The 12,912-nt window shown below is 41.3% G+C and overlaps 1 protein-coding gene across 1 annotated transcript in view; it reads right to left on the bottom strand.

Moving 5' to 3' along the window:
- LOC145401764 (metabotropic glutamate receptor 6-like) overlaps window positions 1-12,912 on the bottom strand; it is a 413,465-nt gene that overhangs the window by 18,828 nt on the left and 381,725 nt on the right. The window contains exons 10-11 of the mRNA XM_080273941.1: window positions 5,826-5,932; window positions 775-924 (exon numbers count right to left, since the gene is read on the bottom strand). Of these exons, the coding sequence (XP_080130067.1) occupies window positions 775-924; window positions 5,826-5,932 (257 nt within the window). The remainder of the gene's footprint in view (window positions 1-774; window positions 925-5,825; window positions 5,933-12,912) is intronic.

The raw sequence follows: 12,912 nt of genomic DNA, 5'->3' as shown, positions 1-12,912 counted from the left end.
TTTCTCTTGGCCCATACAATGCGAGGGGTAATTCCAGGGCTGAAAATATCGCCGCACTGTTGCAATAATAAAAACAAAACACGTTCGGTTATTAAGGGATTTTAACACTGGCAAGTTTTTATGAATGTGTTCCAAAATATCGCAGCTTTTTTAATAATCCCGCCTCTCTCTCTCTCTCTCTCTCTCTCTCTCTCTCTCTCTCTCATACAGCCCCGTCAATAAATTCTCCATCCCACACTCTGCCTTTGCTTTATTCCCTTCCCTCCATCATTCCCCCTCCCTCTCTGCTTCCCTCACCCTCCCGCTCACCTCATATTCAGCTACTGCCCCTTCCCTTCCCCGACTGTTTGCCTCCCACCCTGCTTCATTGGTAGTCGCCCTCCTAATCTTCCTTACAGAAAAATGGATGTAGGTGTACCCCCCCCTCTCTCTCTCTCTCTCTCTCTCTCTCTCTCTCTCCCCATTTTTTTCTCCCTCCAGTTCCTCTGTCTTACTCTATTCTTTTTCACACTCTCATCCACTACGTATTATCAGTTTCTTTCCACAGAGTATCTCCCTCTCTTTTGTCTCTTCTTCCCTCCACCTTAGACTCACATCACCCATTAAATTCTTCCCTTCTCTCTCTCTCTCTCTCTCTCTCACTCACAGTGATCTATTTCAACTATTCCATACAGTCTTTCCCTCTCTCCATCTTAGACTTGCACTCCCCCTTCCCATTTTTCTCCTTAATTCTTTCCTCTCTCCTACTTTTCCCGTCATCTCTCTGCCACTCACCACTCATATTCAGCTGCAGCTCCCCCTCCACATACTGGCCCACCCTGATCCACTGGTAGTCGCCTTCCTCCACCTGCTTGAAGTGGATGATGTTGTACCGAGCAGGACCGTCACCTTGAGCGTCAAACTTGAACTGGTCTCCACTCAGGCCTGAAAAGTCCCAGGGAGCAGAGTTAGGTTACTATTTTACCACGAAATTGAGTTACTGCAGTCCATTATTCTCTTTTAGTCCTAACAGCTACAGTTTACGTATAAACCCATCTGTAATCCGCGGCAATCTTTGTTCTGATGTCCCTACTATAAACACTGCGCGTCTCCCTGCCCCATGCCCTCTCTCCCCGACACACACAGACTCCTAACCTTGTTTCTGCATATGAGGAGCAGGCATCAGAGACAGGAAATTAATAGCATAAAGTACAATAGCAACCATCAGAGCTGCCGGTGATATGATTCATTCATTCCTTCGATATTTTTGGTTTTGACCCACAGCCATACGTTTTCCACACATAAATACTCAAAACAAATTGATTAGGCTTAAGTCGTTTTCACTCTTTGTACAGTAGATACTGATCAAGCCGTCGACTATGGCGTAAAACTTCTGGGTAAATTCATTTGTACCTTAAGCTTCCACATCTCACCTTTACATCCAGTTTCTTCCCTTATCAGTTTTTTCCTTGAAGTTCCATCCCTCCTTCCATCCTCTTGCACTCAATCAGCAGAGAGGTGGCTTGCGGTCCTACCGGACCCAGATTCAAATCCCCACTGGGACAGGGAACAGTTTAAGGATTTGAATTTCATTACGGCAGACTTTACTACACTACCAGAAGACCCGCCGACATGTCGTGAAAATACTCCCGCTAATACCAATACACCAGTCCTGTATGAGACAGCCCTAGCATGTATTCAATATGGACGGTGGGTGTTAGCGCCGAAGTGGTGACATGTAGAGGTGTACGATATGTAGGAGGACTACTGGGCCTTGGGAGCAGGCTGAAAAGCCTATGCCCAGAGTCGAGCACATAAAAAAAAATAAATAAATAAATAACCTCTTCTCACAACTCTTTCAATAACCTTCTCTTCTTGTGATCATAGCATCATTAATGATAGAAATGATGTAGCTTTTTCACGTTGTAGGTCAGTAAATGGTGAGGAGAGCCAAAGGGGATTGTAAAGACTGAAACCATCTTGGACAGAGATATCAGAAAAGGGAGAACGTGCTTCACTTTAGAAGTAATATAATCGAATTCTGCACAGTAATAGAATTAGGAAATAAGTAAACAGCACATATATAGATATATTTAGCCAAAGAATAGCAGGAGAGCTGAACCCTGATTTTACAGTTTTGAAAATGAATGTTCTGGAACCTGAGAACTGGTTAAGCTGTTGCGTATATATACACAGCAACAACCGTCTTTGACTTTAAAATGAATAGACAGAAAGCAGGATGCAGAGAAACGATTGCTAACAATTGCCTCTAACAGCTGAGTCTCAGTGAAGAAGATTTCGAGAAGGAGAGTTTGTGTCCTACAGAAAGGAAATTAGATAAAAGAGGTGAGTGTTATAGAAATGATACAAACAGTGGCAGACAGAGGGCCAGGGCATCTCAATTGGTTGTCTCTGGGTGAGGGGTGGATGAGGTAGGGATTTATGGTAGCTCTCCCTTCCCCATTCCCGCTCACCCAGCCCCCCGGCGAGGGAGAGGAAGTGTTTTGTTTGCTTGTTTAGTTTACCTCAATTCTAAAAAGAGTGTGACTTGTAGGGTGCACAAACCTAGTTGTAGACACCCACAGAATAGTGTTTAGGAGAGTGTGCTGGCCTATTGCTCATGTTAGGCAAATAATGAAAGAGTAACAAGAGGGGGTGGTCAGAAGCCAGTCCTTACGGTCACTGAAATAGAGTTCCAGTGCTCCCTATCACAGGCTTCCCACCCACCTCGGGAGTACCGTTTGCCAACAGATACAATTCTTAACAGCTCTACTTCCTTTGCTCTCACTTGTGATTCCCTCCTAATGATGTTTCAAATTTATACGCCCGTACGTTAGTATGAACACTGACGTACCTTCCTGTAACCACTGTACTCAGGCCTCTATTCGTATAAAGGCTTGTGTAGCACCGACTTCCTTATTCCATGAGACACTACCATCCACTTCACATTTACACTGAATTATCTTTTCTTACTTTTTTTGTTTTGTTTTGTTCATTACACCAACAGAGGGTTTTCTTAGAATGGGAGAGACTTTTGAAACTGAATGGGATAGTTACAGCTTACCATGTTCAGTGTGAGAAGTCTTAAGTTGATTTCTAGATACAAGAAATGTGGAATCAAAATACATGCGCCATTGGAAGTGAAATGGGTAAAAACTTAAGCTAATTAGTCTCTCTCGATTCATCAAGATACCATTCAAGTCCCCCCCCCCCTCTCTCTCTCTCTCTCTCTCTCTAGCCCGTTCAGTACTGGCAATCAGTACATCATTTCCATATTCCATCCCTCAACTATCATCGTTACCTTCACTCTCGTTCTTTAACTCTTGTTTTGACGCCTCCCATAACTCTGTCAATCTGTATGTCTTTTACAAGTATCTCTCTGTCTACCTACCTGTGTCTGTCTCTCTATATACTGTACCTATCTGCCTGTCACTGTCTATCCATCTGCCTGTCTCTATCTATCTACCTATCTTTCTATCTATGACATAACCATGGGGACATCACACACTCCCCTGTTTTACTCCAACACTAATGTTTAAGCAGTCAGATATCCATCTACTTTTACAATTGTCTTGCTGTGATCATAAACCTCTCTTTAGCGCTCAGAAGTATTCCAGCTATAAAATGCACGTGTAAGAACTTCGATAATCCCATCTTATTAGTTCACGCACTTTCAGATGAATAAATATCTTGCTTCATTTTATTATGCTCTCCCGACTATCTGCTCAAAGGACGCATCATGAAATGTGTGTGAAGGTGAAGTTTATGGAAAACCTGAAATAATTAGATGAGATAAACCTAAGGCCCACATTACCATGTTTGGGCACGAACATTGTAGAAGTGGCCGACAGATTCTTTTGTAGTATACAGTATACCTGAAATTATCACAATTTTATTTTTAATTTGACAAATTTATACGTAAATTTGCATAATATCTAACAAAATATTCTTATTTATACGTATTTTTACAATAAAGGCAGTTGTGTGTGTGTGTGTGTGTGTGTGTGTGTGTGTGTGTGTGTGTGTGTGTGTGTGTGTGTGTGTGTGTGTGTGTGTGTGTGTGTGTGTGTGTGTGTGTGTGTGTGTGTGTAAAAACTTTCAAGTCATCCTGCCGGTGGTGCAAGCTCAGTGTCTAGGTGGCCACGTCAATGGGCTGATGGGTAGGATTTAGCACACTTGGTGAGGGTAGATGTAAGGTTGGTGAGTGGGCGGGTGGGTGGATGAGGGCAAACAGGTCTGTAAGGTCCATGAGGTATATAGGTCCATGGCTGTAAGAGGTCCATGTGGAAAGTAAGTTCATGGGGGAATAAGTGGCTTTGGATAAATGGGTTCACGTGGACACATAAAACTAATGGACTAAAAAATGCCCATGCAGGAAATAGGTCTATGTGAGGTTTCAGTGTTTCCTCTTGGGGAAAGAAGGGGCCCTGTGAAAAAAAAAAAAAAAAAAAAGGATCATGGGTCAAAGAAGGGAAAATAGGTCCAGGGACATATTAAATTAATTGGGAAAGTAGGTGATTCGAGGAGAAAATAGATTCATGATGGTAAAACAGATCTCTACGAGGGGGAATAGGCCCAGGAGGAAAATTAGATCCAAGGGAGAAAATAGGTCCATGAAGGAAAAACGCTCCACAGGTAAAACTTAGTTCGGGGTATTAAATGATTCACGGGAAAAATCAGCCCACTGGGAAAGTCTGTTCATTACAGGTGTCATAGGTGCATGAGGAAAAGTAGGTCCAACAAGGAAAATAGGTCACTGGGGAAACCTGTTTGAAAGGAGAAAAATACTTCTGTGGAGGAAAACAGGGTCATGGGATGGAAATGGGGTCCAGGTGGAAAAAATAGGCTGGTGTGGGGATAACCCTAGAGAATATACCTTGAAATGGATTTGTGTATTAGTGTATGTAGTACACACATGAAATCTACCTAAAAAGATACCGAATGTATAATATAATTTCACATAAAGTTATATAACCTTGCTTGCTGTACTAAGTACATATATGTGATTTTTCCTTCTGAACAATAAGTATCTGAATTTAAAGGTCGTATGCTTAAGCAAAACTGAGGCACTTGATATTTATGAAGTCGGCGCACTCCACAAATGGATTTCAAATTTATTGTTGTCCTTAGTCACAGCTGCATTATGATACTGGTAAGTTTGACAGTACAGGAAGAGTGGCTTTATATCGTTTTAAGTTTACGAGAACGAATGTGAAGAACTTTCTTGTGCATTATATTTTTTTTAGTAAATTTAGCTTTCAGTGGGGCATCCAATAAATTTGGATCCACAACTTTCTTAAACATAGTGTCACGTACGACTCACGGTCTCCACATTTCTGCTTAAGCCTTGGTCCATAATACACAAGTGTATTCACTGCAAGTCTTGCACTCACTTCCATCACATTTACCTTTGCACGTGGGTCACAATCACTTACACATATCGAACTCACCTCACAGGTAATAACCTACGTACATCTCACTTATAGTACTGCAAAATCTTCTCATCCCTCACGTTTACTAGTTTTTTGAAGTGCACCTTCCTAAGATAATATGAAAGTTGCTCGAAATGAATCCTTTGCTGGGATAAAAATTACAATTTCTGTTCATCCCTTAACCTACTTCAGCTGCTTACCACGAAACAAAAAAATATTAGTCGAGAAAGCTAGTGGATCGTTTTGGGAGAAAATGCACAAACTTCTCTTACCTATAGTTTTGCACGAGACTAGTAGCTTGAATCATCCGTTTCTTCATTAAGCAACTAATTCTACTTATACTTCACTGATATTTGTATATATAATCATTATCCCTCTTACTACTAATACAAAGATGTCACTTAAAAGACAGACCTACGAAGAGCACCCTCCTAAGGTAATACAGAAGCTGCTCTCCGTCCACAGGTGTCATAGCAGGGCAGAGGCCAGGCTGACCCCCACACACATCACGATGCATGTCTCTGTGGAAGTGAAGTTAACGTTGATGTTAGATTTATTTATTAGGTGAAGGTTCTTTAAATAGACAGTTTATAGATAGACAGACAGGCACAGACAGAGATGAATGAATAGACAGAGACTGACTGATAGACAGACAGAGGTGGATAAGCATGGATGAAGATTGATAACTAGACAGAAAGACAGACAGACATATAGATGGACAGACAGATTGATAGATTCTGGCTATGCCTCTACCTTTGAGGAGAAGGACAAGTTTTGAAATAGAATGAAATTGGACACACACACACACACACACACACACACACACACACACACACACACACACACACACGTGTGTGTGTGTGTGTGTGTGTGTGTGTGTGTGTGTGCAGATAAACATATAGATACAAAGACAGATATATTAAAACACATAGACAATATTACGATTACCCAATTGCAGCTGCAGATCTCTTGTTCCGCAGTTCAGGATACGACAACACTTCCTTGAAACACTGACCAGGTGACTCTTAGTTATGGAGATATACTGGTCTTAACACTGAGCTTTACATGGTGCGGTAGTGTGTTTCATATAACGTTCCCACTGTCAATTTGAATCCTCGCGTCATGCATCACGTTTTATTACCATTTGGTATGTTGTTATATGAGGTCGATATCGTTAAAGAGCAGTAAATCAGCGTTAGAGATTTATTTTTAAACATGGCTTTATAGTCCACCTACATTTTGTTACAGATAAATGCATACCAGTTTATGTTATATTTAAAGTTAACCCATAATAAACAACGATCATTAGGACACATTTTTTATTTGGATATGCCGATTCATCCATCCGGGCTGGAATGGACTCAAATACGTATTTTTCAGCGCAGTGGCAAATGTCTTGATTTGTGCCCCCATAGTTCATCTTCTTTTCAAAAATCCTTTAGAAAAAAAAGGGGCTTTACAAGTAATGCATTGTTATCATATGCAACTCGCAGTCAGGAATACCAAATGACCCGAAACAACTATAAATGTGCAATTGTGATCATTTACCAACGCAGTGTACCCAAGGGATACATGTGTGTGTGTGTGTGTGTGTGTGTGTGTGTGTGTGTAAAGTACATAGTTAGGTGCATGTGTTCATGCATGTAAGTCTGAATAGATAGATGAATGGATGAATAGTTTGTGTAAGAATGTATGAATGTGTGTATGTGTGTGAATGTGTGTATGTATACACTTTGTATGAGTTATGTAATCAGTTCTTGGTTTCGCATTAAGTCTCCAATAGATTTCCATTTAAATTTGATGTATCTGTTCCTGAAGCTTCCTCAGTCAGAGCGTGCAGAGTGTTCTCTAAATTGCATAAGTCTGTATTTGCTGCTTTTACGAATGTTGAAAACCCGTGTGTCTAAGTGATCGGAGGGAAGGGGGTGGTAGCTGAAAGAAGTAAGAAAGTAAGTTCCTTCAGGGCAGCCATGAAAGGTGGACGCCAGTCTCTCACTTTCCATCTGGAGGGCTGATGCAGTCTAGCAAAAGGTAAGTTTACCTACCCAGAACACGTGTCCGTAACTATGCGCATGACGTTTTATTCCTCTAGGTTTCCGCCAATACTATCCTGTTATTAGGTGTTTAACCTTTACTGATCCTAAAATCTTCACTTACACTTGAAGGGGCATATATATTTCCGGCCACTTTTCCCTTGAAGACGTAGGAACCTGTCTGGGGACGTCCTAGCCCGCTAATGGTACACTGCGTGCAAGGATGACGTCCATCGAGACAAAGTAATATGATAATACAAAGAAGGAAAGGTACCAGGACTCCAAGAGAGAATCTTGACGGGGCTAGCAAGCAAGAACATCATGGCTGCAGTGTCATGAAGGACTAAGTCTATACTGCATATAAAAAAAAAAAAAAGAAAGTTCTCTAAGAAAGCCGCAGTATCTCCCTGCAGACCCTTTCAGAATAAAAATGCAGGATATAAATCATAACAAGAAAATTTGGAGCCTTCAGTAACTATGAGTAGGCTGATATACAAGCAGATATGGAAAGATAACAGAAATGGGGCATAGGAGAGAAAATCACACGACTATCAAAGAACAACTTCTACCAGACCCAGTTTGGAACAACAGAGGCGGCCAAGGAACCATATACCCAGACTCTCAAAGCATATCTTCTGCGCATAGCAACCCACGAAATAGAAATGGAACAGTTTATTCCCCTGACAGTCTGCTATAAATGTTACCAGATAGAAAACCACACCACCAAGGACTGTACGCGTCCAGACACCAACAAAGTATGTTCTGGTGTGTACAGGAAAGACACTTCTGGTACGAATTTAAAGGAGAGGGACAAAATGCGTCTACTGCGATGTAAGCACTCAGGCATAAAGATGAAATGTCCAGAAAGAACAATAGCTATCAAAGCAAGAAAGCTAACTTGCAGTCACACAAGGTACAACCAAATCTCTTCCAGGTTACTAAAAACAGTCATGTAATGTCATAATGTAGTACACTGGAGTAACTGGTCAACGTTGCTACCACGGCAACAATCACCTTGAAATACACAATCACACTCACAACCACGTTTCAGCCTACATTCACAAACCTACTCGAAGAAAACAATCTAACAAGAAAAAAAAAAAGAAAGGGAGAACCAGGAGACGCCCTTAACCTCGTAACCCATGTTTTATTGTCCCTCTAAGATATAAACATACTCTCGCTGAGGCCATCCTCTCCACGTCCCATTACCAGCACTTGACTGAGAGCGACCCGAGGCCCAAAACAACAAGGCCTTTAGAGCAACATGTAACTTGAGACTGCCCACACCGTCCAGGCATGCATTAGTTTCACACCTCATGGCTCCACCGCAGATGTAGAAAACACCGCCTCTGGGCTGGCTGCAGAAAAACCAAGCCACACCAAGAGAAAACCTCAGAGAGGAAGAAGACGTAAGACAAAACCCTAATGTTCATAAGATATGTAACATCACTAAAAACAACACAAAACAACACCTATAACGATACAAGAAAACGTTTTAATCAAATTAATACATACATGCAGTAAAACCCAGAAACCATACTTATAAGCAGTCATGCCCTTCCACATGACCAACATGTAAAGATCCCAGGATTCACTTCCTATAAACAGTACCGCAGAGGTGAATTGCATGCTGGCGTGGCCATTGCGATAAAACCAGTGCTTCAGCATACAACGTACGATTATTTCCAGTTCTTTGATACTCTTTCGGTTAAACTGACGATACCCCTGGTCCCATTAACATCCCACATACATCACACTGAAACGAAGCTTCATTATGTTCCGATATATTAAAAAAAAAAAAATGCTGGTGCCAGAATTGGTGTATAATATCGGAGATAACGGCCGACACACGAACTTCTGTCATAGTTTCACATATTTAACGGGGAAAAATATTAAGAACCTTATCGCAAACCACTGGGCTCAAAACTTAGGACACAGTTCCACTAAAAAAAAATGATTGATCTCTCAGCTCTAACCATCCCGGACATAGTTATATCAAATGGTAAAACCTTCCATAATACCCACATAACACAGGGCAAACTTAACAGTGACCACCTCTCGATTATTTTCACCGTAGCATTAACTCCCACCCTTATCCTGTCCAACCGGGAACTTCACACGAAAAAGCAAACTGGGACACCAAAAAGCGCATGATAGACTCTGTGATCTGTAACCAAAATATAGAGGGACATAAGCACAATGGATATCGACTGTTCACTTGATGCCTGGTATACAGCTGTCAAGGAAGCACAAACACTCGCAATTCCGACAACCACATACAAAACCATCTCGCAGTCAACACTAAGTCCTGACGTAGTAAATGCCAACACACTTCACCACAATACTGGATCGCACACATAGCCGGAGTTAAACTTTCGAGCTTTATCAGGATAACAAGAACCTTCAGCAGACACTTACGGGAAAGGGCAAAATGGAAAACATCAAACATTTGGAAAACACAGTATAAGATCTAGCAAATAAATACGAAGAAACTAAGGCCTTCTGGAAGGGAGAAAAGCGTCTGAAAGGAAAAGCACGACATAATATCAAGTACCTAAAGAGGGACGTTCAAAGAATAGAGGATGGTGACACACTTGTCTTCATAGTCAAGAGGATTTGAATGTCAGTATTTAGGATATCACCCTAGGAAAGCTCAAACGACGAACAGACTGAAGAATAAGAAATAATTATTGTTTAGCCGCTAACAACAACAGAATCACACAGCACCGGACTGAATTTTGATAGACACTTCCAAACCAACCCACTTTTATGGAAGATAACAGTGACAGAATTACAAGTAACAAATAATAGAACAAAAATCCCAGCGCCAAGAAGTAAAATCGACATGATACAGATCAGAAAATTACAATGTATGTGTTGCACGGTTCAAAGGAATACCAGTCAGTATAATACATAATTCAAGGAAACCTGACACCGACTCAAAACATTACAGACCTATCTCTTTCCTGGAGGTGGCAGGTAATATTCGAGAGGATTATAAATATGAGACAGAGATGGCACCTTGAACCTAACAATCTATATAACATTCGCCAAAATGGTTTCTGTAGAAGATGCACCTTGGCAGCGGTAGCAATCGTCGTGGAAAAAAATACAGTAACTACAGGACAAAAAATTAGCTATGTGGTCAATTATCGAGACATTAGAAATGCTTGTGACAAGGTCTGGACAATGGGGCTCCAATAAAAGCTGTTACACCTAACCTCCCTGAAATGACAGAAAAAAACTATTAAGCAACATCCAGAAACGACGTGCAGCAAACATCACAACAGCCACATCAACTTCATATCCTTTCTTCTGTTGAGTGGTGTCCACCAGGGCAGCGTTTTTTCACCAACCATATTCTTCACATACACAGTTGACGCAACAGAGCCAGAGGGTAACATGTGTTTGGATATTTCCTCTACCAATGACACCACTCAGGTCGTCGTAAATAACGGCACTATACCGAAACATGACTCCTTAATACAACGGGAGACACCTAGACTAAACAAAAATTGAACAATTTGGAAAATAAAATCGAATGAAGATAAATTTACACTTGTAGCACTAGCAACGAGAAAATCCTATGACATAATGATAAAGGGCAACAACATACCACTCCATAAAAGCTGCAAAAATCCTAGACCACACATTACCTTCCAACAGAGTGACAGTGCTGCACATCTACGTAGTCAAGTTACTCGTATGTATAGCTGTACATTCCTATCTGTACGTTTGTTTGTTCTTCTTTCACGAGAACGGCAGCAGATATCGAACTAATTATTTTTGCATTAGGTCTGGGTAAGTAGTTCTATAGCCGCTGTTGTAGACGGCCATCGTTCTTCTAGATCTATCAACAGTGGTGTTCCTCAGGGCTCTGTCCTATCACCAACTCTCTTCCTTTAATCCATCAATGATCTTCTAAGCTGTACATCTAATCCTATCCACTCGTATGCTGATGATTCCACCCTTCACCTTTCCATTCAGTTTCCGCAACATCCATCCCAGCAGTTACTTCAACAAACAAAGGATGAGGCTATGGCACACCTAATGTCTGACTAGGCTAGCATCTCTGACTGGGATAAAAATAATCATGTTGTTTTTAATGCAGCTAAGACACAGTTTTTACACCTACCAACCCGTCAAAATCTTCTACAGGAGTACCCACTAATGTTTAATAACATCTAGCTCAATCCTGCATCATTCTTGAACATGCTTGGGGTTTCACTCACACGGGACTTATCTTCGAAAGATCATATTGCATCTCCTGTAAAATCTGCTTCCAAGAGATTAGGTGTGCTAAGCCGATCCATGCCTTCTTTACCCCTGCACAATCGTTGACTTTATGCACGGGTTATTTTCGCCCCTGTGTAGAGTACAATTCTCATGTGTGGGGAGGCTCCCTACACACAGCTCTTCTCAGTAGGGTGGAGTCAAAGGCTTTTCGTCTCATCAACTCTCCTCCTCTTGCTGGCTCCCTTCAACCTCTGTCTCTTCACCGCACTGTTGCCTCTTTATCTCTTTTCTATCGCTACTTCAATGGTCACTGCTCCTCTGAACTGCGTGCCTGCATCCCTCCACCTCTAAGACGGGCACATAGCACCCGTCTAGCAACAAACTCTCATCCTTTTCCTGTCCAACTCTCTTATGCAAGAGTTAACCGTTACTCCCAGTCCTTCATTTATGCAACAGGTCAACTCTGGAACTGTCTCCCTCTGTTTGTATTCCATACTTCCTATGATCTCCAGTCATTCAAACGCAGTGTGTCCAGGCATCTCGAAATGAATGAATCTTGAATTTGGCTCTCTGGTATTGTTTTCATTTTTTTTCTTGGAAGCAACATTTTGTGGGGTCAGCCTTTGGTTCCTTCTTCCTTGCCTAAAAAAATAAAAGTCCAGGGAGTGTCAGAAAAAAAGTAAACATTAATTTTGGCGACTGGACCCTACGCAACGGCGAGAAATTGTTGTAAATGCGACAAAGAAATATGTGGGATTTTTTTTTTCTACTTCTTGTCAGAATTGGTAATTGTGGGCTCAGTAACGGTTTGGAAACAATGATGGTGCTTTTCGCAAACATTTTGTGATGGAAAGGCTATAATTTATTCTCCCAACTATTTGCAGGGAAGCACTAGTAAACAATGAAATTTCACAGATAAATGATGATCCAGACATTCCCCACAAAATAAAACTCTCCTTGGTAAAAATTATGACTCTACTAGTTTTATTAACTCCCACGTACCAACACACATGACAGCCAGGACACGAATGCTGAAGCTACAGAGAGTACAGAACAAAACCTTGATATTTGTTTCCAACCAGAAATACCCATACACTCAGAGCACCGCGGAGCAACGCTCCAGACTGCAAGCCAAACTCAATTGCACCTCGTAAGGGAAGCAGCAAGCAATATCTGGGAAAAAATGAAAAAGTTTGAGATATAAACTTCAGTCAGGTACAACATTTGGACAA

Source organism: Coenobita brevimanus, chromosome 56, assembly GCF_032717465.1.
Source record: "Coenobita brevimanus isolate Jiangsu-jjx chromosome 56, ASM3271746v2, whole genome shotgun sequence".
Classification (NCBI taxonomy): domain Eukaryota; kingdom Metazoa; phylum Arthropoda; class Malacostraca; order Decapoda; family Coenobitidae; genus Coenobita; species Coenobita brevimanus.
Note: the sequence above shows the minus strand (reverse complement) of the source record. Positions and strands in the feature narration are given on the sequence as shown.